Here is a 27,671-nt window from a genome sequence, read left to right as displayed (position 1 = left end):
TACACTAATCAGTAATTGTGATAAACCACACTAATAGAAAAATAAAAATCATATGATCATCTCAATAGATGCAGAGAAAGCATCTGACAAAATATCACATCCCTTCATGATAAGAATGCTCAAAAAATAGAATACAGTAGAAAAATGTTTCAATTAAATAAAGGCCATTTATGACAAGCCCATAACTAATATCATACTCAACAGTGAATGGTTAAAAGCTTTTCCTTGAAGATCAGGCACAGGACAAGGGTGCCACTCCTATTCAACATAAAACTGGAAGTCCTTGCCAGAGAAATCAAGCAAGAAAAATAAATAAAAGGCATGTAAATTAGAAAGGAAGTAGTAAAACCGTCTGTTTGAAAATGATATGATCTTATATAGAGAAAATCCTAAAGACTCCACCAAAAAAACCGTTAGAACTGATAAACAAATGCAGGAAAGTTGCAGGATACAAAACCAATGTACAGAAATCAGTTACATTTCTATACACTAACAATAATATACCTGAAAAAGAAACAAAGAAAATAAACCCATTTGCAATAGTATTAGAATTAATGTTGTTAAAATGTCCATACTACCCAAAGCCATCTCTAGATTCAGTGCAATCCCTATCAAAATTCCAATGGCACTTTTCACAGAAATAGAACAAACAGTCCGAAAATGTATATTGAACCACAAAAGACACCAAGTAGCCAGAGCAATCCTGAGAAAGAAGAACAAAGCTGGAGGCATCACACTTTCTGATTTCAAATCATATTACAAAGCTGTAATAATCAAACAGTATAATACCAGGATAAAAACAGACACAAAAGCAAGTGGAACAGAATCAAGAGCCCAGAAATAAACACTTGCATATACAGGCAACTAATATTTAATAAGGGAGCCAAGAGTACTCAATGCAGAAATGATTGTCTCTTCGACAAACACTGTTGGGAAAACTGGTATCTACATGCCAAAGAGTGAAATTGGACCCCTATCTCAGACCACTCCCAATGTATCAAATACTTAAACACAACACCTGAAACTGTATAACTCCTAGAAGAAAACATAGGGAAGAAGCTCCTTGACACTGTTCTTGGCAATAATTTTTTGGATATGACATCAAAATCACTAATAAAAAATATTAATAAGCAATAAAAACAAAAATTAGTAAGAAAGACTACACCAAACTAAAAAAGCTTATGCACAGCAAAAGGAAAAATCAACACAATAAAAAGGTGATCTATACAATGGGAGAAAGTATTTTAAATCATATACTGGAATATCAGATAAGGGGTTAATATCCAAAATACATAAAGAACTCATACAACTCAACAGGGGAAAAATGACCCAATTTAAAAATGGACAGAGAATCTAAATAGACATTTATTCCAAAGAATAAATACAAATGGCCAACAGGTACATGAAAAGAGGCTCAACCTCACTAATCATCAGGAGATGAAAGTCAAAACCACAATGAGATACCCCTTACACCTATTAGGAAGGCTATCATCAAAAAGACAAGAGATAGCAGGTGTTGGCAAGAATGTGGAGAAAAAGTAACCCTCCTGGACCACCTGGATGGCTCAGTAGGTAGAGTATGTGACTTGATCTCAAGGTTTGTGAGCTCAAGCCCTATGTTGGGTGCAGAGGTCACTTAAAAACAAAATCTTTAAAAAAAAATGTAATCCCCATGCACTGTTGGTGGTAATGTAAATTGCTACAGCCAGAATGGAAAACAGTGTGCAGGTTTCTCAAAAAAGTAAAAATAGAACTGCCATATGACCTAGCAATCCCACTTTTGGGGGTATATCCAAAAGAAACAAAAACAGGATCTTGAACAGATATCTGCACTCCCATGTTCATTGTAGCATTATTCACAATAGCCAAAATATGGAAACAACTTAAGTTTCCTTCAACAGATGAATGAATTTTAAAATGTGGTATATATGCATACAATGGAATATTATTCGGCCACAAGAAAGTAGGAAACCCTGCCATTTGCAAGAACATGGGTGGACCGTGAAGGTATTATGCTAAGCCAAGTCAGAGAAAGGCAATATATTACACGATATCACTTAATATGGAATCTAGGGGCGCCTGGGTGGCTTGGTCGGTTAAGCGTCTGACTTCAGCTCAGGTCATGTTCTCACGGTCTGTGAGTTCGAGCCCCGCGTCGGGCTCTGTGCGGACAGTTCAGAGCCTGGAGCCTGTTTCAGATTCTGTGTCTCCCTCTCTCTCTGCCCCTCCCCTGTTCATGCTCTGTCTCTCTCTGTCTCAAAAATAAATAAACGTTAAAAAAAAAATATGGAATCTAAAAAAGGAGAACACATAAAAACGGCAGAACTGTGGTTACCAGGGGTTAGGTGGTAAGTGAAATGGAAAGAAGTCAGTCAAAGGGCACAAAATTTCCAGTTATAAGATAAATAAGTTCTAGGGATCTAATGGACAGCATGATGATTATAATTAACAATATTGTATTATATACTTGAAAGTTGCTAAAAGAGTGGATCTTAAACATTTTCACCACAAGAAAGTACTGGTAATTATGTGACAATAAGGAGGTGTTAGCTAATGCTATGGTGGCAACTGTTTTGCAGTATATAAGTGTATCAACTCGACATGGTGTACATCTTTTTTTTTTTTAATGTTTATTTATTTTTGAGAGAGAGAGGTCACATACACATGCCACGGAGGGGCAGAGAGAGTGGGGCAGGAGGGTGGGGGGGGGGGACGGAAGATCCAAAGTGGGCTCTGTGCTGACAGCAGAGAGCCTGATATGGGGTTCTAATTCATGAACTATGAGATCATGACCTGAGCTAAAGTCGGATGCTTAACTGACTAAGCCACCCAGGTGCCCAAAAATGGTGTACATCTTAAACTTACACAGTGGTATATGTCAATTATATCTCAATAAAGCTGGAACAAATAAATAAAAACCTCCAAAAAACAAATCCCTGACTAAACTGGGTTTGTCCATTTTGGTCATTCTAAGACCTGACTGGGGTCTGCGTGAATCATTACTTCTCAGTAGTTTGTTCTCATCATGTAAAGATGTAGTTTTCAAAATGGTGCTGCTGTGCCCAAATATTCCCTGACTCTTCCTTTTTCCATTAGCCTGAAGCTATAGGTTGAATGAAAATATACAAAAGCAAGTCCTTAAAGGAAAATGCAAAAAACTAAAGATGGAAAAAAAAAAACACAAAAACCTTTTCAATGGGGAAGAAATAAATATTAGGGACTACTACCTCAGAATCTAACTTTAGGGCCAGTTCTCACCTTAAGAAACTAATGCCTTTATCTCTCGAAGGTCATCCTGTTTTCCATCATGTAGATAAATGTTTCACCACCTTGACTGCACACTGGAACCACATGGGGAGCTTTTTAGAAAGACCCCAAAAGATTGGTCTACTTCGTCTAAGTACATGGTAGCATCAGGATTTTTAATTGAGATATAATTCACCTACCATAAAAATAAACCTTAAATCAGTATATATATTTGGTGGCTTTTAGTATATTCACAAATGTGCACACCTTCACCCACTAATTCCAAAATATTTTCATCTCCTGCACCCCTGCAAAAAACTCCATACCCTTTATTAGTTATTCCCCATCTACCTCCTTCTCCAGCCACTAATCTAGTTTCTGTCTCTAGGGACTTGCTTATTCTAGGCTTTCATATAAATGGAATCATATAATAGTGCTCTTTGATATCTGGCTGCTTTTACCTAGTGTAATGTTTTCAAGGTTCAAACATGTTATAGCATGCATCAGTACTTCATTCCCTTTGATTTCCTAATAATATTCCATTGTATGGCTATACCACCTTTTGTCTGTTTATTCATTCATCAACAAGCAAATGGACATTTGGGTTGTTTCCACTTTTTTGGTTATTATGCATAATGCTGCTATGAATGTTTATGTACATGTTTTTGTGTGGACATGTATTTTCAGTTCTAGGAGTGGAACTGCTGGGTCAAATGGTAATTCTATGTTTAACTTTTTGAGAAAACGCCAGATTATTTTCCAAAGTGGCTACACCATTTTATAATGCCACCAGCAATGTATGAGATGGCACCTTCTCCACATCCTCACCAACGCTTGTTATTGTCCTTCTCTTTTATTATAACCATCCCAGCAAGTGTGAAATGGTATCTCATTGTGGTTTTGATTTGTAGTTTCCTAATGACTAATGAGTGTCATTTCATGAGCTTATTGGCCATTTGTATATCTTTGTTGGAGAAATGGCTATTCAAATCCTTTGCCCACATTTTATTTGGATTATTTGTCTCTTTATTGCCATATGAGTTCTTTATATATTCTGGATATAAGTTTATTGTCATGTGAACAGTCTAAAAGCATCCCCATCAGGATCACCTGATTCTGATCAGGTGATTTTCATACAAACTGAGCTTGAGAACTACTGATGCAGAAACAAGCCTCCAACAGATCATGTTATCAGAATAAAAGAATTTTTGATTCCAAGTTTTCTAAGAAAAGTAATATTCTTTAAATAGCTCTTAAGTTTTGTCAAATAGAGAAATTAATGTATGAAGAATCCCTGAACAATCATCCTAGAAGTAAAACTGCTAAATTCCCACCTTCGAATGCTTTTCCATAAACTGGCCACTTGAAAAAAAAGCTAATTTGTGGTCATCTTTGCCTGAAACTTGGGATTCTATGAATGAAATATTCAGTTATAGAGCTGGACATGCAAGGGTTTTATCCATGTCTGCTAATTACGATATGCAAAAGAGAACACAAAAACTCATTCAGACTAAGATTATCTTGTTGTCAAAAGCAATCTTCAGTCCAAGCTTACATAAACCACGTTTACAGGCCTTTACAAAAATTGTCCTCTAGATTTCTCATGCGATACAAAGGGAACATTTTAGCTCACATTTGAATTGCTTTCTTTTCTTGATTCCTAAAACTAGCAACAAAAGCCTGACCTTGTGAGATCCCTGTACACAAGTCAATAATGAGACATTTGCAGGGGAGCTCCATTCCTTTAAAACAGACTTCTCAAACATGGTCCCTAAACCGGCAGCATCAGTATCACCCATGAACTACTGAGATGTACACATTCCCAGGCCCATCCCAAATCTACTAGATCATGTTGAGCGTGAGTCCCAGTAATCTGTGTTCTAATCACCCCAAGAGTTATTTCAATGCATGCTCAAGCTTGAGTACTTACTTCTTTAGAATACTTTCCTCACATTTCTCATACACACATAAAGCGGCTGCCATTGGTTAAGACCCTATCCTTCCTAAAGCTGAACAGTCACCACACACTCCCTAATTACCCTGAGGCACTCAGAGTCCCAATTTTGTTGTGTCAATTTCTCCATAGCACAGAGCAGACCCCATGAATATCCCAATTTCAGCACTTTCAGCTCCTAAGAATGTCCAAAGCTTCAGATGGAGTGGCATGAGGTAGAAAGCTATCACAATATTTTTGGCTTTAGGAAGGCCTAAATGTTTCAATATTTTTCAGGAAGGCCTATTTTCAACAGGCTCGCACCAACATGAAGGCCTAAAGATACCTCAATACACTTAATGTTTCGCTATCAGAACTAGGATTTAAATCCTAATTATCAAATCTTGTGGGTGCAGATTCAGAGAAGAAAGCCACAACTAGCTAAATTTCTGTAAGGGCGGAGTGTCCCTCCACGAATGCCTCCAGCGTCAGGGCAAGGATGAGGGACAATCTCACAAGGTGCAGGGTTGCTCACGGCAGCTGCCCCAGGCACCAGGTCAGCCTGCTCTCCACTTTGAGCTGAGATGTGCTAAAGCTAGCTAGCTTGCCAGCTCTCTTCTGTGTCTCTTCTCACTTCTGTTGGGTGTAGACTTCAGGTCTACAGCTGGCAAACCACAGGGGGTGGGTTCCATCTTCCTTTACTCCCATTCCTACCTCCCATCTCAGTAAAGCCTTCCAGGATGGATGCTATGGAATTAGGACATTTGTGGAGCATGTTCTGAATCAGTGGTCACCACTGACGTGCTCACAGGGCCAGGCTGGTACAATGGTGGGCTCGAGGACACCTGCGTTGTCTACAGCAGCTGCTCCAAAGCTGCTCCAAAGCTCCATCTCACTGGGGACCTGCAGAAGAGCAGGCCCAACAGCAGGCCTTCTGATTTTTCTAGAGAAGCTAGAAATTCCAACTGTTATGTACACTTTCTTAATTTGTAAATGCTAGCCACTAATAAAACAAAACTTACTCATCTACAACCTAAATCAAATCATGAGAAAACACTGGACAAATCCAAATTGAGAGATGTTGCACAAAATAACTGATGTGTGCTCTTCATAACTGTCACTGTCATGAAAAACAAAGGCAAACTAGAGAGTTCCAGATTACAAGAGACCGAAGACACGGGACACCTGAATGCAAAAAATGATATGGATTTACTTCTGCTCTAAAGGACTGTCCGTAAAATCTGAATAAGGTCTGTAGATTAGATAATAGGAGTGTAGGAATCATGTTCAATCCTGACCTCTGTACTACAGTTACATAAGAGAACATTCTTGTTTTTAGGAAATAACCATGGAAGTATTTAGTGGTAAAGGGGCATTACATCCACAACTTATTTTTAAAAGTTTCAGAAAAACATAAACGTAAAGAGTTCTTAAATAATATATGTGTATAATATTTATATTTTTATATAATTATATTTATAATATAACATAAGTAATACAAATATATATGTTTATATATTAAAAGAGAGAAATATATAGAAAAAGCAAGCAAAGAGAATGATAAAGCAAATGTGGTAAAATGTTACCATTTAGGGAACTTGGGTGCTTACAAGTTTTCTGTAAGTGTGAAATTTTGCCAGAACAAAAAGTTAAAAAAAATATTACTTTCCAAGTCAAACAAAATCCATGTGTCAGCAGGATGCTGGTCTGTGATCTCTGGCCTCTAGGATCTTGGGGTCTCAGAAATCCCCCTCAGACACCCTCAAGAATCTCTCCCTTTCACCCTAACTCCCATCTCTACCTTCAGGAGCAGGGCAAAGAACCCACAGCAGCCTGGCATCTGGAAGCATCTCACAAAAACCTAAAACTAAAGCTAGGTCACACTGGGAAGGAGGGTGATGTCACAGCTCAGAAGCGAGCCTGGCCTTGGAAGCAGGGAGGGGATGGTAGCTGTAGGGGTGTGGGGCAAAACCAGAAGCAATGTGCTTATTTCTCTCATTTCTCTTAGTAAGCGTAACCCAGGCAGATAAATCACCAACCTCACACACAACAGCATGATTCTCTTCATCTTGGGCCTCGATTAGTTCAGCCAGGAAGTACTCGCCGTAAGTTTCCTTCAGAATGGTGTCATGGCGCAAAAATATCGGCATGAGATCATCATGATCTTCTACCCTGTTTAATGAAAAGGCTTAATTAATTTCAGTGTTCCTTCCTTCAGCGGAGCACCTACTATGTGCCAGACCGTGTTCTAAATGCCAGGGACACAGCAACATGCTCATGACATGAACTTGCATTCTTACAGGAGAAACAGAATGAAACTATAGCAAATACAACACTTCAAAGATTTCAAACAATGGTAACTGCTCTGGGAGGGAGAGTGAAAGGTTAAGTGGTCAGGGAAGACCTCTCCAAGGAGGGACATCTGCGCTGAGACCTGGATAAAGAAAAGGGAAGAGAGCTATGTCAAGAGAACTGAGGGTGGAAAATTCTAGTCAGAGGGAACACACTCAGCATATTTGGGTATGGAATGTGGGGCATCATTTGTTCTGAGACAAAGGACAAAAAGCTAGGAACAGCATTTCCTACATGTGTTCCAAAGGACACTACTTCTATGACATTGTCCCTAGCATCCCCTTCTTCCTCCCAAAAGAATTCAACTGTCTAAAGACAATTTCCTAGTATAGGTGCCCTCTGGAGTGTCACAATTATATATTAGAGACTGAGAAGTACTAGAATAAATATGAATATTTAACCTTGTTTATGCATTTACCCAACATGGACCCATGGTACCCTTTACGCTTATCAATGGGGAACAGAAACCATGGTACTCACCAGCCCTTCTGACACAGAGGAAGTTCCAGCAGCTCCCCCACCATTTGGCAGGGTTCTAGGGCTGGTTCCTTTATATTCTAGTTGCCCTTAAAAAAATTTTTTTAATGTTTATTTTTGAGAGAGAGAGACTCAAGTGGGGGAGGGGCAGAAAAAGGGAGACACAGAATCCGAAGCAGGTTCCAGGCTCTGAGCTGTCAGCACAGAGCCCGACATGGGGCTTGAACCCATGGACCACGAGATTATGACCTGAGCTGAAGTCGGATGCTCAACCAACTGAGCCACCCAGGCACCCCCCTCTAGTTGCCCTTTTAAATCGAGGCTTTTTTTTCAGTGCCCCACAGCAGATGAGTCTGCACATGGTCCCTAGGTAATATCCCTGACCACTGCAGTATACAGCATCCAGAGTGGGGGTTCCCTTCATTCCTGGGTCTCTGCCTCTCTTGCCATTCTTTATGCGGTGACTCTGTCCTCTGTTATGCGGTTCAGAAGCTGTTCAGTCAGTCCTCAGTTCTTCAAGAGGAATTGCTCCAAAACAGCAATTGACTTGGTGTGTCCATGGAGGAGGTGAGTTCAGGTTCTTCCCACATTGCCATCTTGGACCAGAAGTCTACCCTTTACTCCTGACACATCGCTACATTTCCCATAAAGAAGGAAATGCTACTTTAAAAATAATGAAGCTCTGGGGCACCTGGGTGGCTCAGTGGGTTAAGCGTCTGACTTCGGCGCAGGTCACGATCTCACAGCTCAAGAGTTCGAGCCCCGCATCGGGCTCTGTGCTGACAGCTCAGAGCCTGGAGCCTGCTTTGGATTCTGTCTCTCCCTCTCTCTGCCCCTCCCCAGCTCACACTCTGTCTCTCTGTCTCTCTCTCAAAAATAAATAAACGTTAAAAAATATTTTTAAAAATAATGAAGCTCTGCTCACCACCTTGGAAACATTCACCTCAGACTTCCTTTGTCAGGACCCTACACAGTGATCTTGACAACCAGCATGGGAGGAGAGGGAGAACCAAGAACCAGGTTTATGGTTGCACAGTGATGCTGGCTCTTAGACTCCATTTTTCTGACATTATCTAACATTCTTTTATTCTTTTTAGTACATTATTGGTTATATTTAGTACTCTATTTTACCTGCCTAGGATGTTCTTATACTTTTTTTTCCTGGTACTTTTCTTTTTTTTTTTTTTTTTTAATTTTTTTTAACGTTTATTTATTTTTGAGACAGAGAGAGACACAGCATGAATGGGGGAGGGGCAGAGAGAGAGGGAGACACAGAATTGGAAGCAGGCTCCAGGCTCTGAGCCATCAGCCCAGAGCCCGACGCGGGGCTCAAACTCGCGGACTGCGAGATCGTGACCTGAGCTGAAGTCAGACGCTTAACTGACTGAGCCACCCAGGTGCCCCAGTACTTTTCTCATTAAAATGTTCCACATTTGAGTTTTTTTTGTTGTTGTTTTTCTGTGCTATATCTGATTTGGCTACTAAATTTTATCTCTTCTCCCCTTTACTTCATTACTGTGCCATCTTCATCATCCTATTTGATCTTTTAATATGTTCTCTTTGACATTAACAGTAGGCTCATATGAGTGATCTGTATGTATATAAAGCTCAGGGCTTTATCCAGATTATCTCCGCTGGTATACTTCTCATAGCTACCCCAAAAGGTAGGGATTGCGATCTTCACTCTATAGATGGTGGAGAGCAAGGCTCAAAGGGAGGATGAAATGCTTTGCCTGAAATGACAGCAATAGTTGGCAACAGAGCCATGTTATAAACTCAGGTCAGCTTAGACGCTGCCATCACATACTACACTAAGTCACCAATGCACTTCAAAAATTTCCCTTTACTTCAACATTCCTTTTGAAAGTGGGCAGCAAGAAGCATGAGCACAAGCTAAACAGTTGAGAGGAGACTGGCTCAAGGGACAGGGGTCAACACCATGGCTCATCCACCCAGCCCTGCCCCAACTCCCGGACTGGATTCCCCCAATCCTGCAACAGCTCCACTCTCCACGTCTAAACGCTTTAAACTGGACAGCTCCATGCACTCTGGATGAAAATCCCCACTTTGTTCCAATGATGAAAGCTTTACCTCTGGTGAGCCTCATCTGTTGGAATGTTGTTTTTTCATCAGTAATAAACATCTTGATGGGAGAAATACACACTTGAAAAACTTCATCTCTGCTATATAAAACTCAGAAGTAAGGGGAAAGCTAGCTAACAGACCACGATACAGGAAGGAAAAAACAAAAAGAAGATGACAACCATCAGGGATTAAACATAACTCCCCAGGTTGACTCTTATTCTTAACCTGTCAGCACTCTCTGGAAGGAGAGACAGCAGAGGGTCCTTATCCAGACAACCAGGATATTTGCTTATTATACTGTAAACCTGGGTATGATGTCATCACCAACCAACGGTCTCATTCCACATGCCAGCACGTCAGAGAGACTGTCTAGTAGGGAGTCTAAAACATGGAGCCAGAACTGAGAAATGTATAGAACTGTTGAGTCACTACATTACACACCTGAAACTAATATAACACTGTGTGTTCATTATGTTGGAATTATTAAAATAATGACTAACTAAATAAACAAATACACTTAAAATATATTCATGACATGGATCCAAAAACAAACACCAACTGTGTTTTTAGGATGGACTTGACTGTACTCTCACACCATAGCCACTTCACAAGCTGTTTCAGCTCTGCACTAAATTTTTTAAGTAGTCTTTGACTACTTGCCCATCTATTTTTGTGTGTCCACAATCACTTTGAGAGCTACCAGTGGCTGGGTGTGATTGGGTGTACCAAAGCTCCATAATAAATGCATTGAAGGCTCATGGTGCTCTTCTGAAAAGATTGGAGGATAAATGATACAGTGTAGTGGTCAAAGTCTGGGCTGGAAGCCAGAATGCCTAAATCTGGATTTAATAACTGTGACCTCGGGCATATCACTCAAACCCTCATCCCATAGTTTTCTCATCTGTCATAAAGACAGTAAATTTAATGTTGAGATAATAGCGTGTGATGTGCTATTATTATTAACATTACTACTACTTAGGTAGGAAGGGTCCATAAGGACAACCGAAGAATATTTATAATCAATGCATGGAATGGAAGAGGTTATCACTATAGAAGCCTGAATAGCTGTGCTAGTTGCCTATTGTCCCATTCCATCCACTATCACTAATCTGTTTAAAACCCTGCTTTCTTCACCTCACTCTCTTACTCAAAAACTTTTGCTAGCCCCCGCTGTTTCTGGGTCAGAGCCCTTTAGCCTCATCTTTAAGGCCTCTTTTCATAATCATCACCAACAATGACACACAAGGTGATTTACTCATTCTCCCTAGAAGGGGACCTCACCATCTTCCCTCCTTCTGCCTCTGTCCCTATCCAGCACTGTGACCCACTCACTTATTCCAAATTCCAGCATCCTTCCACCCCATACCCTCCAGTGGCTCATCATCCCAGCCTCCTTTCCCAGGAACTAATGACAGGATCAAAACTGGATATCTATTGTCCACTTTTGATGTTAATGTCAAAGCAGGGCATGTTTCCAACCAAGGATTATGCTCTTTGGGGACAGAGAGGGAGTTCTGTGCTTCTCCATGACAAAGGTTAGCCAAGATACTCTGAACCTTCTTTTCAACTAGACTTCAACCTTGGCTTGCAAAGACTTGAACAAACACCGACATAGTTTCTCATAGCCCAAGGCCACATCCCTAGGATGACCCCAGTCCCCCTTGAAGTGCCTTTCTGAGAAAGCAAGGCTGCCAAAAGAATTTCCTGTTTGTTCTAGCCAACACCTAAAGGTAGAGCCCCTGTCTCTCAGTCTCTGTGGAAGGGTAGGAGCCTAACTTCAATAAGCTCCAGCTAGCAAACTCAGATAGGTTTCACAAGGAACAAACCCACTTCCTACTTCTTGTCATTTTTCACTTCCTTGACTCTACTGAGACTCCCCTCGCCCCCTCTCAATTCTCTAATTTTCTCTTTAATTAACTCAACCAAAGTTGAGTTCAGTTTACACCGTATGCTTTTCCCTATATAATAGTCACTATTGACTAAAATCTGTCTTTAGCACTTTAACCAGAGACTGGCTTTGTTGAACTTTTGGACATTTGCATACCCTGTAGACTGCAGTACAGGTGCAACAGTGATAGGCGACACAGAATAGGTTCCGTACCGTATTCTAGGACCTCATCCAGTATGACACATGTACACACAGCACCGAGGGGTGCCACTGCTAAGCCTGTTTTCCAGGTGAGCAATGTGTGGCCTGAGGGGACTCATGTGGAGAGTGAGACCACAGCCCTAACTGACAGAGACACCTGCCCAGTCACTTCAATACTAAGCCTTGGTTTCTCATCTACTAAGCAGGCAGGGACAAGGACAGCAGGGAGGGTACAATGTAGTGATACAAGGTACACTCTGGTAGACAGTAAGCCCTCAGCACAATCTACTCTGGAGAGACTTCACATGCGGCCCCCATGTCCCACACCACCTGGAAACACCCGCTGGCTGGCTCCCTGCCTCCAAGCACTCAGGACCTCTGCTGAAAGAGCCTACTAGCACACCCCACTGCATTCCAGGACCCATCTCCCTACTTAACCTGCCAAAGAAGTGCTGCTAACAGAGGGGAGCTTTTCTCTGTAAAGAGAGTCCTGAGTGATACTTGTTTGAAAAAAAATAAAAAAGATTCTAGGAGAGAATAGCCAAGAAATCCATTTTCAAATGCTTTGCCAAAAATAAAACTCCACATTGATATTAAAAGAGGTAACTTGTAAATAATACAAAAATAATTCAATATCCTAGTCACTTAAAGAGAATCGAGGCACCGGTCATATAGAAAATTCTAAGATCAACTGTGTACGATGGGCTTTTATCTACATAGGATGGACACAAAAATAATACTCCATGGATACAAAAATCAGAAATAAAGGCTCAGAGAGCCCCAGGGCTGTACACCTATGCATGAGCCCTCTGCAGCCTATGAACAAAGTTATCCCTGATCATACCTCAATACTAATTCTTCTGGGGAAAATAGGAAGAAAATAACAAAATTGTGCAGTTCTAAAGAGTCTCTCGCTTCAGCTCCTCCCCAAAATGGATAAAGAGGAACTTGTTCTGCTAAATGCATTCCTTGGGGTAATCGATAATTTATGATCTTGCATCAGCCCCAGTGCTAATGATAAAGTATGACATCAGCCTTGCAGAGTCTCAAATGGCATATGACAAAGTCTAGCCCTACAGAAACAAAACACCCCAGCTACCAAAAACAATCCATCCAGTAAAATGCTTAAATTCGAGCACTCTGAGGCAATGAGCACTGTCTGCCTCTGGGAAAATAGGAGAGCCACGACTTCACATGAATTCATTTAGCACGGTACAGCCACATGTCCAGCACCTCTGTGACCCAGAGCATGTCAGGAGTTATGATTATGTAAGGTTATAATTTATCAACTTAAAATGCAATGGGAATGACACCATTTTCTGGGTAAAAACCAACATTCTTTTATATCTTCCATTCAGGAAGTGGCTTGGAGGAGGCAACAATGTACTTGTTAATGTAATTAGTGTAGAATATTTTATTCTTTTTTTTAATCTTTATTTATTTTTGAGAGAGAGACAGAGTGTGAGCAGGGGAGGAGCAGAGAGAGAGGGAGACACAGAATCTGAAGCAGGCTCCAGGCCCTGAGCTGTCAGCACAGAGCCCGACGCGGGGCCTGAACTCACGAACCATGAGATCATGGCCTGAGCCGAAGTCAGACACTCAACCGACTGAGCCACTCAGGCGCCCCTAGAATATTTTATTTTAACTAGTTTGGAGGAAACAAAAGGTCCATCCCATAGAGACTGATTGATTGCTCAGGTACCTAAATGTCCACCAGACTCTGAAAAATGTGCCATATGAAAATGGAGTAGCATCCAAAATGCAAGAAAATCAACAGCCTCTCAGGACACATCACTTGGGGTATGGATGTCCTCTAAACCCAAGAGAAGGCAAGGTGGAGGATGACAGGAACCTGGTGGCTCTCTCTGGCTTCCTGGGAGGACAAACTCTAATCATTTCTGCTATGTCAGTTAGCTGGGCTTTGAATGAACATCATGATGCCTAGAACCCACAGAACTTTCCCAGCTGATTGGCATGGTCTCTTGGTGATGGCTAGACCCTCAGATTGCTTCAGAGCTTTAGCATCCAGACCATTCTTCTGCAAAATTACGATCCTAGAGGAAAATCTACAGGCTAGCTTCCTTTGAGTGTGGGAGATTGTTTCTTTGCCCACAAAGAAAGTATTGCAAATTCACAGATGGAAAGTTCACACTTAAGGTCTGGAACGGCAGCGGCAGCAGGGCTGAGCCACCTTTCTATTCAGGATATTGGCATGGCTTCTTCTCTCCTGTCTGATGGTATTTTCCATATCCAGAGAGGAGTTGCATTTCATTAGCTAGACTTAAAAATGTACCATTGAAAAAGTGATTCTGATGTTACATTAAATGCCATAAATATTGTATTTCTTCAAACCTGAGAGTATCTGTGCCTATGTTTTAAGAAATCACTGAATGAAGATTCTCACAGAGAATCTAATTCAGTGGTAATCCTAAAGAAAGCAGTGTATTTTGGTTACACCAACCTTTTACCATGAACATTGTGTCAATTTGGGGCAGGGGAACCCAAAGTCAGTCTTTTTCTTCCCATATGTAGAAACAAAGCACCTTTTTCTTTCCAAGATCTCTTGCGACCTCTAGTGGTCTCTTTAAGAAAATCAAGTCCATCATTTCTCAATCACCTATTCCATTTTAGAATTTTAGGATGGATTTTAGAACCATTTAGTTTCTACTCCTTGGAAAATGTCATGATTTTTTAAATTATGGAGGATTTTAAACCCTAAATGACTTCAAAGCATATTCAAGGCCAATAAGAGGCCCTTGCCGTTTATACCACCAGGATCTGATCCAAAAGTCTATCTTGGCACGCTGTCACTCCAGTTGAATTGTTAACCAGATCTTATTTGCTGGGTCACTTACCAAGACTCAAGAAGAGCAATGGTGAAATTCCTAATTTCACTGTCCCTTCTCTTGGAGTGCTTTGATTCTCATGACCTAAGCATCAGAAAATTCATTTGTATGAAAGTACTCAGAAGTTCACTTAAGTGAATTCCAAAAAAGCATAAGGCTGTCAAATGCTTAATAAAAATAATTGCTTTAAGAGGTGTAAAGTTAGTATTTAAAAAATCACCAATCTTATGTTTTAAAGTCCTAAATTTTCTTCATCTATTTTACATAGCAATAATGCTCACACAATTTGGTTAGCCTTTATTATCAGCAAAAAAAGCAGTACTCCATTTTAGTTATTCTACAACACGGACTGACAGCACATAATCATTCCCTGGCAAGCCCTTTCCTACCCCCTCCCCAAAAGACTTGAAAAAGGTAGGTTTTCCCACAAAAGTACTATTCCAATAGTTTCTCAGTCTGAGAACATCTCAAATCCACCACTGAGTATTAATCAAGCCCACTATAGATTATAAAGGTATGTCCAGAAGCAGTCATGCTTTATTTCAAACATTGTGCAAATCACAGAACAGTAACGTCAATAATTAGTGTCTAAGTAGAGGGGAAGATTACAGCACAATTTTCCACATGGGTAAATCAAAGAACCAGGACTGGGGATTACAGTGTTAATTCCCTGGTTCTGAACATGTTGCTAGGTAAACGGCAGAAGGATAATTACATCCCAAACCCTTCCCTGGTCTACTGTCTTAAGAGCTATGTTCTTCACCATTAATTATCAGTGCAAGTAACTGTTGATGAAAACAGATGTCAAAAAATCAATGTGGGAGAAATAAGAGAAATGAAGCAGCCTAAGAGGACACGTACAGCCACGCCCATCTGACCTTCTGAAAAGGCTTTTTTCCTGCATCCTTAAGGAGGGAAATGATCCACATAAGTGCATTTTCTGGCTACCTAAAATTCTACACCTGCTAGTACCAAAACTCGAATGTGAACATTTTGGACAGAGGGCTTCTTAAAATGTATCACATTTCTCTGCCTTCCAACAAGCAAAAATATCAACCATCATAATGTCACCATTCCTCATGAGTTCACCACTATATGCTAAATTGTCTTTTATAAATGTCCCTTCCTCCTTACAAAGTATCCACTGTCATCTTTTTGCCATGAGGACCACATTCCTCCTCTGATCTGCTACTGGCAGATTTTCTGTAGGCTGGGCAAGCAGGACATTTCACCATCAGAGGCTGAATGAGCAAGACCTCAGGGTCAGGGATCGGGAAGGTTTAGTTCAGGCTGGGACAGCCTCATCCCCTGGAAGGTTGTAGTCCGTAACCCTAAAGTTTTCAAGGGTAAAAGAAGGAAAGGAATAAAGGCGCGGGTTGGAAAGAAGAGGAGAGAGACTAACTCTAAACTACCAGTTCCACATGCTTACTAGGAGCCAGCACTGGGCAGGGCACAGCCCACACCTTTTCTCGAGCAGCCTACACCCTGAATCACAAGTGGGGCGTTAGTGAGTAGATTAACAAAGATGTTGCCTTACTAAAAGGTGAAAGAAACTGGTGATTTTTAGATATGCCCTCTGTACATGTCAGATGTGGTATTGGATACATATACAATTATTACAATAGTAGATTATATAGAATTATCTGTAGATATTTTATGTTCTAATTAATTCTATAGAATTATCTATTACAATAGTAAATAATAATAGAAAAACATCTTGCTGAATATCTATGCTGGAGTACTTAAGCTTTAAAATTCCTCAAGAAAATGACAAGATCCAAATTTGGTATGCTGCCTACACACTTTAAGACAATACGGAGCTTCTAGGTTGGTAAACGCATGGAAATTTGGGAACAGGGGCCCCGCTCCCTTCCCTCACACCTTGCCCTGTGCTTCTCTTCTATCTGACTGTTCCTGACTTACATCCTCTTATAATAGACTGGTGACCTAGCAAGAAAAGAAGGAAGGAAGGAAGGAGGGAAGGAAGGAAGGAAGGAAGGAAGGAAGGAAGGAAGGAAGGAAGGAAAGAAAGAAAGAAAGAAAGAAAGAAAGAAAGAAAGAAAGAAAGAAAGAAAGAAAGAAAGAAACAAGGCAAGAAAATACTTTTGGAAATACGCCTCTCTCAACTGCTGTTCTCCTCTACCCTCCCCCACAAAACTATTTATACACATATGTGTGTATAGTTACATACTCACATAGAAAATTGCGACCAGTAACTTTATTTGGCAAAAATGTTCTAAGGGCACCTGGGTGGCTTAGTCAGTTAAGCATCCAACTCTTGATTTTGGTTTGGGTCATGATCTCATGGTTCATGGGTTCCAGCTCTCTGTTGGGCTCTGCGCTGGCAGTGTGGAGCTGGCTTGGCATTATCTCTCTCTGTCTCTCTGCTCCTCCCCCTCCTCACATCCTCCCCCCTCAAAATAAATAAACATTTGAAAAGATGTTGTAATTTGAAAATATAATTCGTTTTATTAAGTGAACCCATCCCCCAAACTAATTAGCAAATGGCAGAATAAAATGAGAGATTTTTAAATGGAATGAAGACAAAAGTTTAGCAATTATTAGACTACTTATGAGAACTTAAGCAACCAGTTTATGTAAATTTCTCATGACATAATTAAAAAACTGCCTACCTGTGAATACTTTTACATTTAAAGAATGTAATTTCCTAAAGGGCAGGAGGACCTATTTTCCTGCGCTGATTATAAGAGAAACTTCATAAATCAGGAAGGAGGATTGGAGAGGTGTGAGAGAATCAATTAAAAATGTTATTTTAGGGGCACCTGGGTGGCTCAGTCGGTTAGGCGTCCGACTTTGGCTCAGGTCATGATCTCACAGCTCGCAAGTTCGAGCCCCGTGTCGGGCTCTGTGCTGACAGCTCAGAGCCTGGGGCCTGCTTCGGATTCTGTGTCTCCCTCTCTCTCTGCCCCTAACCCACCAACATTCTGTCTCTGTCTCTCTCAAAAATAAATAAATATTTAAAAAAAATGTTTTTAATGTTATTTAAAAAAAAAAAAAAAGATTTCACTCACAGAATTCCTTCTCTTTAGAATGTGTTTGGCTTGTATTAGCATTCGTTTCATGACCAAAGGGGTTTTTTATAAAGAGAATTATAATGTTGACGATTTAGCTATGAATACAAAAAGTAAATAAAAATGGTTTTCTACGGGGAATTTTCTTTCTCTTGTCCTAAATTAGGGGATAATGTGTATCTGAATTTATTTTGCTCCTTGGTAATATTTTTTTTAGACAAGTGCTGTCTGGATCTCAGAATGCAAAGTAAATGCTCTATGTGGAAAGTAAAAATGGAATCACTTTCCATTGTTTGCATAACGTTCTGCCTCCTTCTCTGCTTTCCTTCATCACCAAACTTCTCTAGAGAAAAGTGGATATCCCCTTGCCTTCACTTCCTTACCTCTCATTTATTTGGTTCACTGCATTGTGATTTCCAAAACTCAACTCTGCCCTTCAAGGACAGACAAGGCCAGATCCCAAAGCAAGGGGATGGAGGTAGGCACTGGTGACTAAGTGGCCACTGTCGGCACAGAGGAACCAAAGAGATGAGCTTGAGAGAAATGGCCCAGGTCCTCGGAAGACAGAGTTCAGAGCCATAAGGACAAGAGAAGAAGAGAAGCAAATGAGGATGGGGGAAGATTAAGGCTGGAGGCTTGGGTAAGGGCAGTGTTAAGGCAGGGAGCCACCTCCCTCTTACCCAAAGTTCATTCAACTGGTCTTTAATAGATGAAGAATTCTCCAAGTTTTTACAATTTTTTTCCTTAAATAAGTTTTGGTAGGTTGTGTTTTTGAAGGAATTGGCCCATTTTATCTAAGTTGATGAATTTACAGAGCTGTATTCCCTTATCCCTTTATGTCTGTAAGATCTGTAGTGATATCACCTCTTTCATTTCTGATAGTGGTAATTTTCTCTTTTTTCTTGGTCAGTTTGGCTAGAAGTTTATCAATTTTATTCAACTCATCTGTATCTTTTTACATTTCCAAATGCAATGGCCTCTTTTTGGACTCAAATTATTTGATTTCCCTACATCTTTTGCCACTATAAGAGTCTGACTTCTACAAGACTCCTCTCCCTCTCTTCTAGTTCTCTTCCTTATTCACGCTCATTTTCACCATTCAAAATTCTGCCATAGGCCTCTGCTTTTTCACTTTAAAATCTCTTCCTGGGGTGCCTGGGTGGATCACTTGGTTGAGTGGCAGACTCTTGGTTTTGGCTCAGGTCATGATCTCATGGTTCATGAGTCTGAGCCCCACATCGGGCTGACAGGGCAGAGCTTGCTTGGGATTTTCCGTCTCTCCCTCTCTCTTTGCCCCTTGTCTGCTCTCTCTCTGTCTGTCTCAAAATAAACATTTAAAAATAAAATAAAATAAAATCTCCACAACTAAACAATCTCCTTTATTTTCCTGACCTCCTCACTCATGAGAGGACCTATATTTCTACCTCCCAACTGTCCATCTAATGCTATTATTTCTACTTTTAGCTAGTGAATCCCCCCATACTTGAAAACCTGAGTGACCGTGAACTCATTCTCATCTTTCAACTTTCCCCCTCAAACATTTCTTTGCATCCATGCACCTGCCCCAACCAGATCTCTTTGACTTGTCACTGCCTGAATTCCAGCTAGAATCATTTCTTGGCCATACTGTTCTGTTCCTCCCTTATAAGCCACTGAACACATGAAAGTCAGTTATCCTTCACACACAGCCCATATAGTGCTCCATGCCGGCTTCAGGGTAAAGGCTTCTTGTTGTGATTCTTCCTTGGCCATCCAGTGGCCTACTCTTGCTCTGCACACCTTGAACAGCAGCCACAACTGCCTACTGCCTGGTAATAGACACTCCAGGTGCCTTCCTGCCTCTACACCTTTGCCCAATCTGTCCCTCTGACCAAGCTCCGGCTCGTCCCTTCTGACCAGATTCAGAGGCTACCTTCTCTGTGAAGACTTTTTTATTTTAAATTATTTTTTTAATTGAGGTATAATAACATATAGTAAAATGCCCAAGTATTAAGTTGGGTGAGTTTTGGCAACTGCAAAGCCACCAATCAATACACAGAGCACTACCATTACCCCAGAATTCCAGTCTCACTCTTTCCTCCACCAAAGGCAACCACTGATCTGCTCTGTCTCTACAGATGAGCCATTTGCACATCATATAAGTGGAGTCAACAGCATATGGTCTTTGTGTCTATGTCTGCCTTCTTTTACTCAGCATGAACTGAGATTGACCCACCTTATTGCATCTATAAGTAGTTCATTTCATTTCACTGCTGATACTGCACCACAATTTGTAATGTAAACATTTACTCCTTGATGGATATTTAGATTGGGGGCAGGGGCAGAGAGGTTTTATATGAAGCTGTCTTCATCCTTCTCTGTCCTTTCCTCTTCCAAGCCACTTAATAATATCAGTAAGAATAATATTTCATTTCATTGGGCACTTATATGTGACTGGAAGTGCTAAGCACTAGATTCTCCTCAGGTCATCTGTTCATTGCAACAATCCCAGGCAGTAGACAATACCCTCACACCCACTGACAGGCAGGAAACTGAGGCCTGAAGAGGCCAAGTTCTCCTTTTCAGATAACGCATCTGGTGAGTGGTCTAATCAAGATCAGAATAGAGATCTATCAGGGCACATGGGTGGCTCAGTCAGCTGAGCGTCCGACTTCAGGTCAGGTCATGATCTCACAGTTCGTGAGTTCAAGCCCCATGTTGGGCTCTGTGCTGACAGCTCGGAGCCTGGAGTCTGCTTTCGATTCTGTGTCTCCCTCTCTCTCTGCCCCTCCCCTGCTCATGCTCTGTCTCTCTCACTCTCTCAAAAATAAATAAACATTAAAAAAAATTTTTTTAAAAGATAGAGATCTGATGCCATTCTTAATATGCCATAAATTCTTAATATGCCATAATAGTATATGCCTGGTAAATAGTAGGCTCTCACCTTTTAAAAATTTAAATGTAATACTTTCTAAAGAAGTCCACAATTTATGGCAACAATTGACCCAACAAGATGCAATTTATTCCCCACTGATAAAACCAAGCAACCACCTTTGTGAAATGATTTCATATGCATTTTTATTTCAAAAAGACCCTTTTATTTTGCCCACAATTTTGTGAGTCAGAAATCTAGGAGGACTCAGTTGGTCAGTCCTTGCTTAGGGTCTCTCCTGTGGCTGCAGTCACATGTCAGCTGGGCTCCAGTTACTGGGGAAGGCGGGGGGGGTCTTCCTGGCTGGGTGTCCACAATGGCTCATTCACAAGGCCAGCAGGCAATGCTGACTGTCAGCGGGAGCCTAGCTGGGGCTGTCGACCCCAGGGCCAACATATAGCCTCTCTGGCACACCAGTCTCCAAGGCCACATTGGAGGAGAGCTTGAAGGATAGAAGATGGTGTTGTAGCCATCTTTGGAAAATACTCTCTGCCACTGCCATCTCCTTAAGACTGCTAAACTTTGGGGCATGTCATGGAGCCCACTGAATGTTAAAGAATCCTCTTTCACTGACTGTTGGAAAATAGGTGGGGTCTATTGGGACAACTAAATAGGCGGATTCATTTTTATGTTTATTTGAAAATTATTTGACTCAGTGTGGGGCCAAGGATCGTGTGTTCTCAGAAACCCGTAAGTAGTAAATGCACAACTTTGCTGGCCACATAGCACCAAATGAGTCTCATCAGATATTCATGCCTGTAAATTATGTCATCAAGGGGAACTGTAAACATCTCCAAATGAAGTAATACTTATGGGTATTATAAAACAATTTAATCCAAGCTCTAATCACTTACAGTAAGAAATGGCATTTTAGCAACTCTGCATAAGGTAAGTGTCCGTGTAAAACTCAGGTAGGAAAAGGCACTGCTTCAGCCTTACCTGGCATTGCGAATGTGCAGCTGAGGGTAATGATTTTCTCTGCAACATATGTGCACGGCAAAGTCCTCATCATACATCAGACTCGGAATGTTCCCCACTTGTTCAAACACTGTTATGAGAGTCGAGCCTAAACCACAGAGATGAAGAAATGTGGCCTCACTTTACCAAGGAATAACTTTTAGGGCTTCAGAACAAACTGTGACTTCCATTCGAAATTGTATTTTAATTATTATAATCAAATAGTCACATTATACATTCAGGACCTAGAGACCATTCTTATTCCCATTCCAAAAAGCACCATTTTAAGCATGAATTTCCCATTCTGGAGACTGGGGACAGGAGGTAATTGAGCAGACCTTACCTAGGCTCATGTAGGATGGCACTACGAGAAATATGAAGTGTAGTTCTGGCACGGCCTTAAACACAGCCCTGGCAAGGGGAAGAGAGGGTGGGACAGGTGTTAATAATAAAGTAATCCCATTAGCTGGCACCTGTTTGAGGCAAATGCCTTCACTAAACACATCAGATGTTCATAGATCCACATGGGCTTCTTTGCTCCTTGCCTGTAATGGCAAGAACATCTTCAGGGCAATGTCCTTTCCTTCTCTACTTTTCCTTATAATCCAAATGGCCTCTTTTCTGTCTGTTCCACAGAGGTAGAGAGAATAAAGAGTGCCATATTCATGTGGCACACCAGATTTCTGCTGACATTAACCTTTGACCTGGCATCTGGATGGTCTGGTGTGACATTACAAAGTGCCTTGAAAGCTGAGGCCACCACCCCCAAATGTCTGTGCAGGCTGTCAGAGACACATCGCCATCACCCAGTAGCCCAACTGATCATATTTCGATGCACCATATTATTCAGGATGCTTCTGCATTCTGTCAGGTTAATAAACATCTCTAAAGAGAAGACTGAAGAAAACTATTTTTAGAAAAATCCAAACCTGTGATGCTTTATTCTTCCCTTATTTCCCCCCCAATCCATTTTTTTAAATGACTGCACTATTTGCCTCAAATGATAGTAAAGATGTGTGTCAGAGGGAGTGTCGATTCAAAGAAATAAACTGTTTTCTTTCAGAAATGTCACTGTTATTCCACATTGATGCTTTAATACAGCCATGAATTACAAGATAATTAAGCACCTCAAAGAATTTCACGTCCTTTGGAAATACTTTTAAACTATGCACACAATCTCTTTTGTGTCATTTTGGCATTAACGTGTCTTGTCTATGGTGCTGCCTGCCAGCCCCCTGATGTCACCATCTGCAAGACCCCAGCCACTCACCGAATAATCTCTCTGCAGCAGCCAACAGAATATTCATCCACGGCCACAAAGAGGTGCATGAACAACGTGTTCAAAGGCTGCACAAGAAAAGAGCACATGATTAAAAGCTGAGTCACCATTCAGGCTATGTCAGAACAGGGTTGGGAAATGGGGGGGAGGATTTGGGGGCGGCCGCAAACTCAGAGCTGCCCCCTTTTGTGGGTGATATTTTATGTCTGAAGTGATGAGACACTCAGGCAGCATTCAAGCTTTCTCCCTGACTCCATTCCCTGCCTTCTGTCCTCCTAGCTTAGAATTATTCAAGGAAACAGGGACTGTAAATGAGTCCAATGCACCCAGCCCATCTTCCTGCCCTCACAAACGGGCTATGGGCAGGGAAGTGCCTGCAGGGGAGTGAAATCGATTATTAACTCAGTAGTCTTGTCCTCGGGGGTGTCTATGCCAAGTGAAAGACAATCACCCTTTCCCCAGGGCTCTTGAGTCAGCAGCTGCTGCTCTATTCAAGTGACACAAGAGAAAGATTCTCTTATGAATTTGAAGGATGGAAGGCAGATGCCACGTTATGAATCCAATGACTTGTTTTGTTCAACATTCCCAGAGTCAGAATCAAATATTACTCTTGGGATCCAGAAAACCTGAGAGCTGGAAACTCAAAGTAGCAAGATTCGAAGATGACTGTCAGGCTAAATCTTTCAAGTTTTTAAAGAACTTTGTCCCCTAAATTCTGAAGACATTTTAAGTAGCCTCAATAATGAGCAGCTGTTCCATACAGCCACACATTGGTCCGCTCAACTCAGTACCCCTGTGTTTATGGGAAAATCTTCAAATTCTAGAGATACTACAAATGTGAGGCTAGTTAACTGGTGAGGGTGGTGTTGCACCTAGATCAGGATGACAGGAATGCTTGAAAGTGCCTCCTGTTTTCTGAGCAATTTTATAGACAGCCTTGGGTTACCACCTGCACATCCGTGCCTTGGTCTCCCTCCTGTTGGATAGCGCATGCCTTAGAAATACTCAGAAGGAGGGCCACCTGGGTGGCTCAGTTGGTTAAGCATCTGACTCTTGATTTTGGCTCAGGTCATGACCTCACAGTTCATGAGTTTGAGCCCCGAGTCAGGCAAGTAAGGCTCTGTGCCGACAGCATAGAACCTGCCTGCATGGGATTCTCTGTCTCCCTCTCTTTCTGCCCCTCCCTTACTCATGTGTGTGCTCTCTCTCAAAATAAATGAACGAATAAATAAAATAGAAATACTTGGAAGGAATATCAAACATAAAATGGGAAGAGAAGAATCATGAGTTTGGTTCAGGAGTTGAAAACTCCCAAAAGGCCAATAACACAAACCCTACAGTCCAGATGGGAACAGCCACAACACCACTGTATGCATTTTCCATGTGTTATCAGCTAATCCCACAACACCTTACTTAACATCTGCTTTACATGCTGAATAGGACCAGCCTTAGGAGTACATGGCTTATTACTTGGCTGATTTATCTTCCAAATTCTCTCTTCCACCAAGAATATTACAATTCAAGATTTATTTTTTAGATTTAAGATAAAAATCATTAGTTACTTCTGTTGCAAATACCCCTGGGATTAGTAATACATTAGGCCTTAAGGCTCTATATCTATGCTGTCCAATAACAAAATAACTTGAGCCACAAATACAGGTCACATATGTAATTTCCCAGTAGACATATAGAAAAAGAATAAACATGTAAGATTAATTTTCAATATATTTTATTTAACCTAACAGACTCAAATTATCATTTTAACAAGTTATCAATATAAACATTGTTAATGAAGTGTTTTACACTCTTTTTTTCCTCCTAAATACTTAAAATTCAGTGTATGTTTTACACTTCTAGCACATCTCAATCACACTAGCACATTTCAGGTGCTCAACAGCTACACATGGCTGACGGCCACCATACTGGATAGCTAAGCTCTATACTGTTGTAGGAATTTGAAAGTAGTTTTTAAAAAAAAATTTTTAATGTTTGTTTATTATTAAGAGACAGAGAGAGAGAGACACAGAGCACGAGCAGGGGAGGGGTAGAGAGAGAGGGAGACACAGAACCCGAAGTAGGCTCCAGGCTCTGAGCTGTCAGCACAGAGCCCGACGCAGGGCTCGAACTCACAAACTGCGAGATCATGATCTAAGCTGAAGTTGGTCACCCAACCAACTGAGCCACTCAGGCACCCCGGAATTTAAAAGTAGTTGAAAGAGAAACTATCTTAAGAGAACAAAGGGACAAAAGAGGAAATATTTATGAATAATGGTATTAATTTATAATAATTTTCAAAATGGTAAAATCATGATTCTAATGCAAACATACAATGAGCACATGTCTGAGATTTATTCAACCCATCATTTAATGAGGCAACCAGTAAGATGATAAAAACAATTCGTTGCACTTGAGGAGCTGGCTACTTTAGGTATTTTAATGAGGGAATGTTAGAATAAGGTTGCTAGGCTAGATATAAAATGGTTAATGTCTTATGAGGCCATAAACCATAGCCTTTGAGGTTATCTCTTCCACCAAACAGAAATCATTTACACCTCAAATGGACAAAAATCTACAAAGCTAATCACTGTTCCTATAGAACTGTACAATGTACAATAGCTCAGTTAACAGAAAGTCAAAGATACAAGCCTTGGATTGAAAGCATCATTTGGCTTATTTACAAGTTTGAGATAATTTTTGTGAATATGATAACTGGGTGTTTGGGGTGGTGAGGAACAGGAGGAGTAGAGGACAAGGGGGAGACATCATGTAGCTGAATAAATGCTGGATAATGTGTTGGGGTGCACATGGGGGATGTACTGTGCATGCACACAGGTGTATATGGGGGGAAAACTCACTCATTCACACAACTGGCATTCCCTAGGGCTCTGGGGCCACATTCTTGAATTCCACTAACAGGCAAACATGCTACCCACAGTCGTGGCCTCTGGCTCTCCGCAGAACTGGGGCCACATGCTGGCTTGGCTCTGGCGGGCTGAGGGCAGGGAAAGCTCAGACTTGGCACCAGCTACCAAGTCGGGTTGCCAACAAGTTGTAACGTGCCCACAGCTAGAAGACATCGAATGAGCTAGAGTCCAGAATAACACCTTAAAAGTTACAGAATGCAACAGGAACCTGAAGCTCTACTATCACCATTACACGGTGTAAAAAGTGTAAAGGCAGGTACCCTCCCAGCATTCCAAAGACTTCACACACTGAACCGAAGTGGCCATTGATATAGATGGATGGATAAAGAAGATGTGGTACATATATATGGTGGAATATTACTCACCCATAAAAAACGAGATCTTGCCATTTGTGACAACACAGATGGACCTAGGAGGTATTATGCTAGGTCAAATAAGTCAGACAGAGAAAGATAAATAGCAAATGATTTCACTTATATGTGGAATATAAAAAACAAATGGACAAACAAACAAAACAGAAACAGACGACAAATTGGTAGTTACCAAAGGGGAAGGCGGTAGGGGATGGACAAAATGGGTGAGGGGGAGTGTGAGGTATAAACTTTCAGTTATGGAATGAACAAGTCATAAGGATGAAAGGTACAGCATAGGGAATACAGTCAATGGTACTGTTAATAGAGTTGCATGGCGACAGGTGGTAGCTACACTTGGGGTGAGCACAGCACAACATATAGACTTGTCCAATCTCTATACTGTACACTTGAAAGTAATGTAACACCGGGTATCAACTATACTTCAATAAAAAGACAATTAAAAAAACAAAGAATTTGGACACTGATGTTGGGAGCAGTGTGGAGAACTGAGAGGTACATATCTAACGCTGCCACTGATTCCTTGCTCCCTCCTAGTCCTCCCAGCACAGCATGACCTCGGCCTTGCTACCAGCTGACTGATCTATTACCTCCCTTTTCCTATCCCCTCTTGGGATGCTCTTGGACTCATCTTTCCTCCCTGCCAGCTAACTTCATTTCTGTCATAATGTCACATACCTTCTGTTGTGAGTTTTCAACTACTTAGTCTCAAAACTGGAAAGACATATATGCAAACATAGAACTTCCCTTCAAAATTAAGGCTGTTCTAATAAGCATTGTGTGTAACTGCTTACCGTGCATGGGATTTCAGGGTCGAGCTCCCGGAACACGGATACCCAGTTGTCCTGACTGGAGACATTCCAGTTGGGATAGTCCACAAAGGTAGCCTGGGCCATTATCTCCTCCTTGTCATTGCAGAGGGTAACAGCAAGGTTTGCCTTTTCCCTGTAGAAATGATTAAAAGTGCACACATGACTAAGATTACCAAAAGGGAGACAAAAAGGTGTCATTTTTCCCCCTTCTTTGGCTACTGAAGCCTAGCAACCACTACATAAGGTATGAAACCTCTGGAAGAGGTAGGTACAACATGGCAGCAACTTTGAGAACAGATCTTTCAGGACATCTGTGCTACTAACTACATTTTTATTGAAAACTACATTTCATTATAA

The 27,671-nt window shown here is 41.1% G+C and overlaps 1 protein-coding gene across 9 annotated transcripts in view; it reads right to left on the bottom strand.

Annotated features, from left to right (window-relative positions):
* CFAP61 (cilia and flagella associated protein 61) overlaps positions 1 to 27,671 on the bottom strand; it is a 280,127-nt gene that overhangs the window by 235,931 nt on the left and 16,525 nt on the right. For all 9 annotated transcript variants that reach the window (XR_006215618.1, XR_006215619.1, XM_007096562.3 and 6 more), the window contains 5 exons: positions 27,297 to 27,447; positions 23,199 to 23,275; positions 22,272 to 22,339; positions 21,911 to 22,037; positions 7,219 to 7,351 (listed from right to left, as the gene is read on the bottom strand). Coding sequence is in view for 7 of the 9 variants with exons in the window: in XM_007096562.3 (XP_007096624.1) it covers positions 7,219 to 7,351; positions 21,911 to 22,037; positions 22,272 to 22,339; positions 23,199 to 23,275; positions 27,297 to 27,447 (556 nt within the window). In the remaining 2 variants the exon portion in view is untranslated. The remainder of the gene's footprint in view (positions 1 to 7,218; positions 7,352 to 21,910; positions 22,038 to 22,271; positions 22,340 to 23,198; positions 23,276 to 27,296; positions 27,448 to 27,671) is intronic.

Source organism: Panthera tigris, chromosome A3, assembly GCF_018350195.1.
Source record: "Panthera tigris isolate Pti1 chromosome A3, P.tigris_Pti1_mat1.1, whole genome shotgun sequence".
Classification (NCBI taxonomy): domain Eukaryota; kingdom Metazoa; phylum Chordata; class Mammalia; order Carnivora; family Felidae; genus Panthera; species Panthera tigris.
This window is presented reverse-complemented; position numbering and strand designations above follow the sequence as displayed.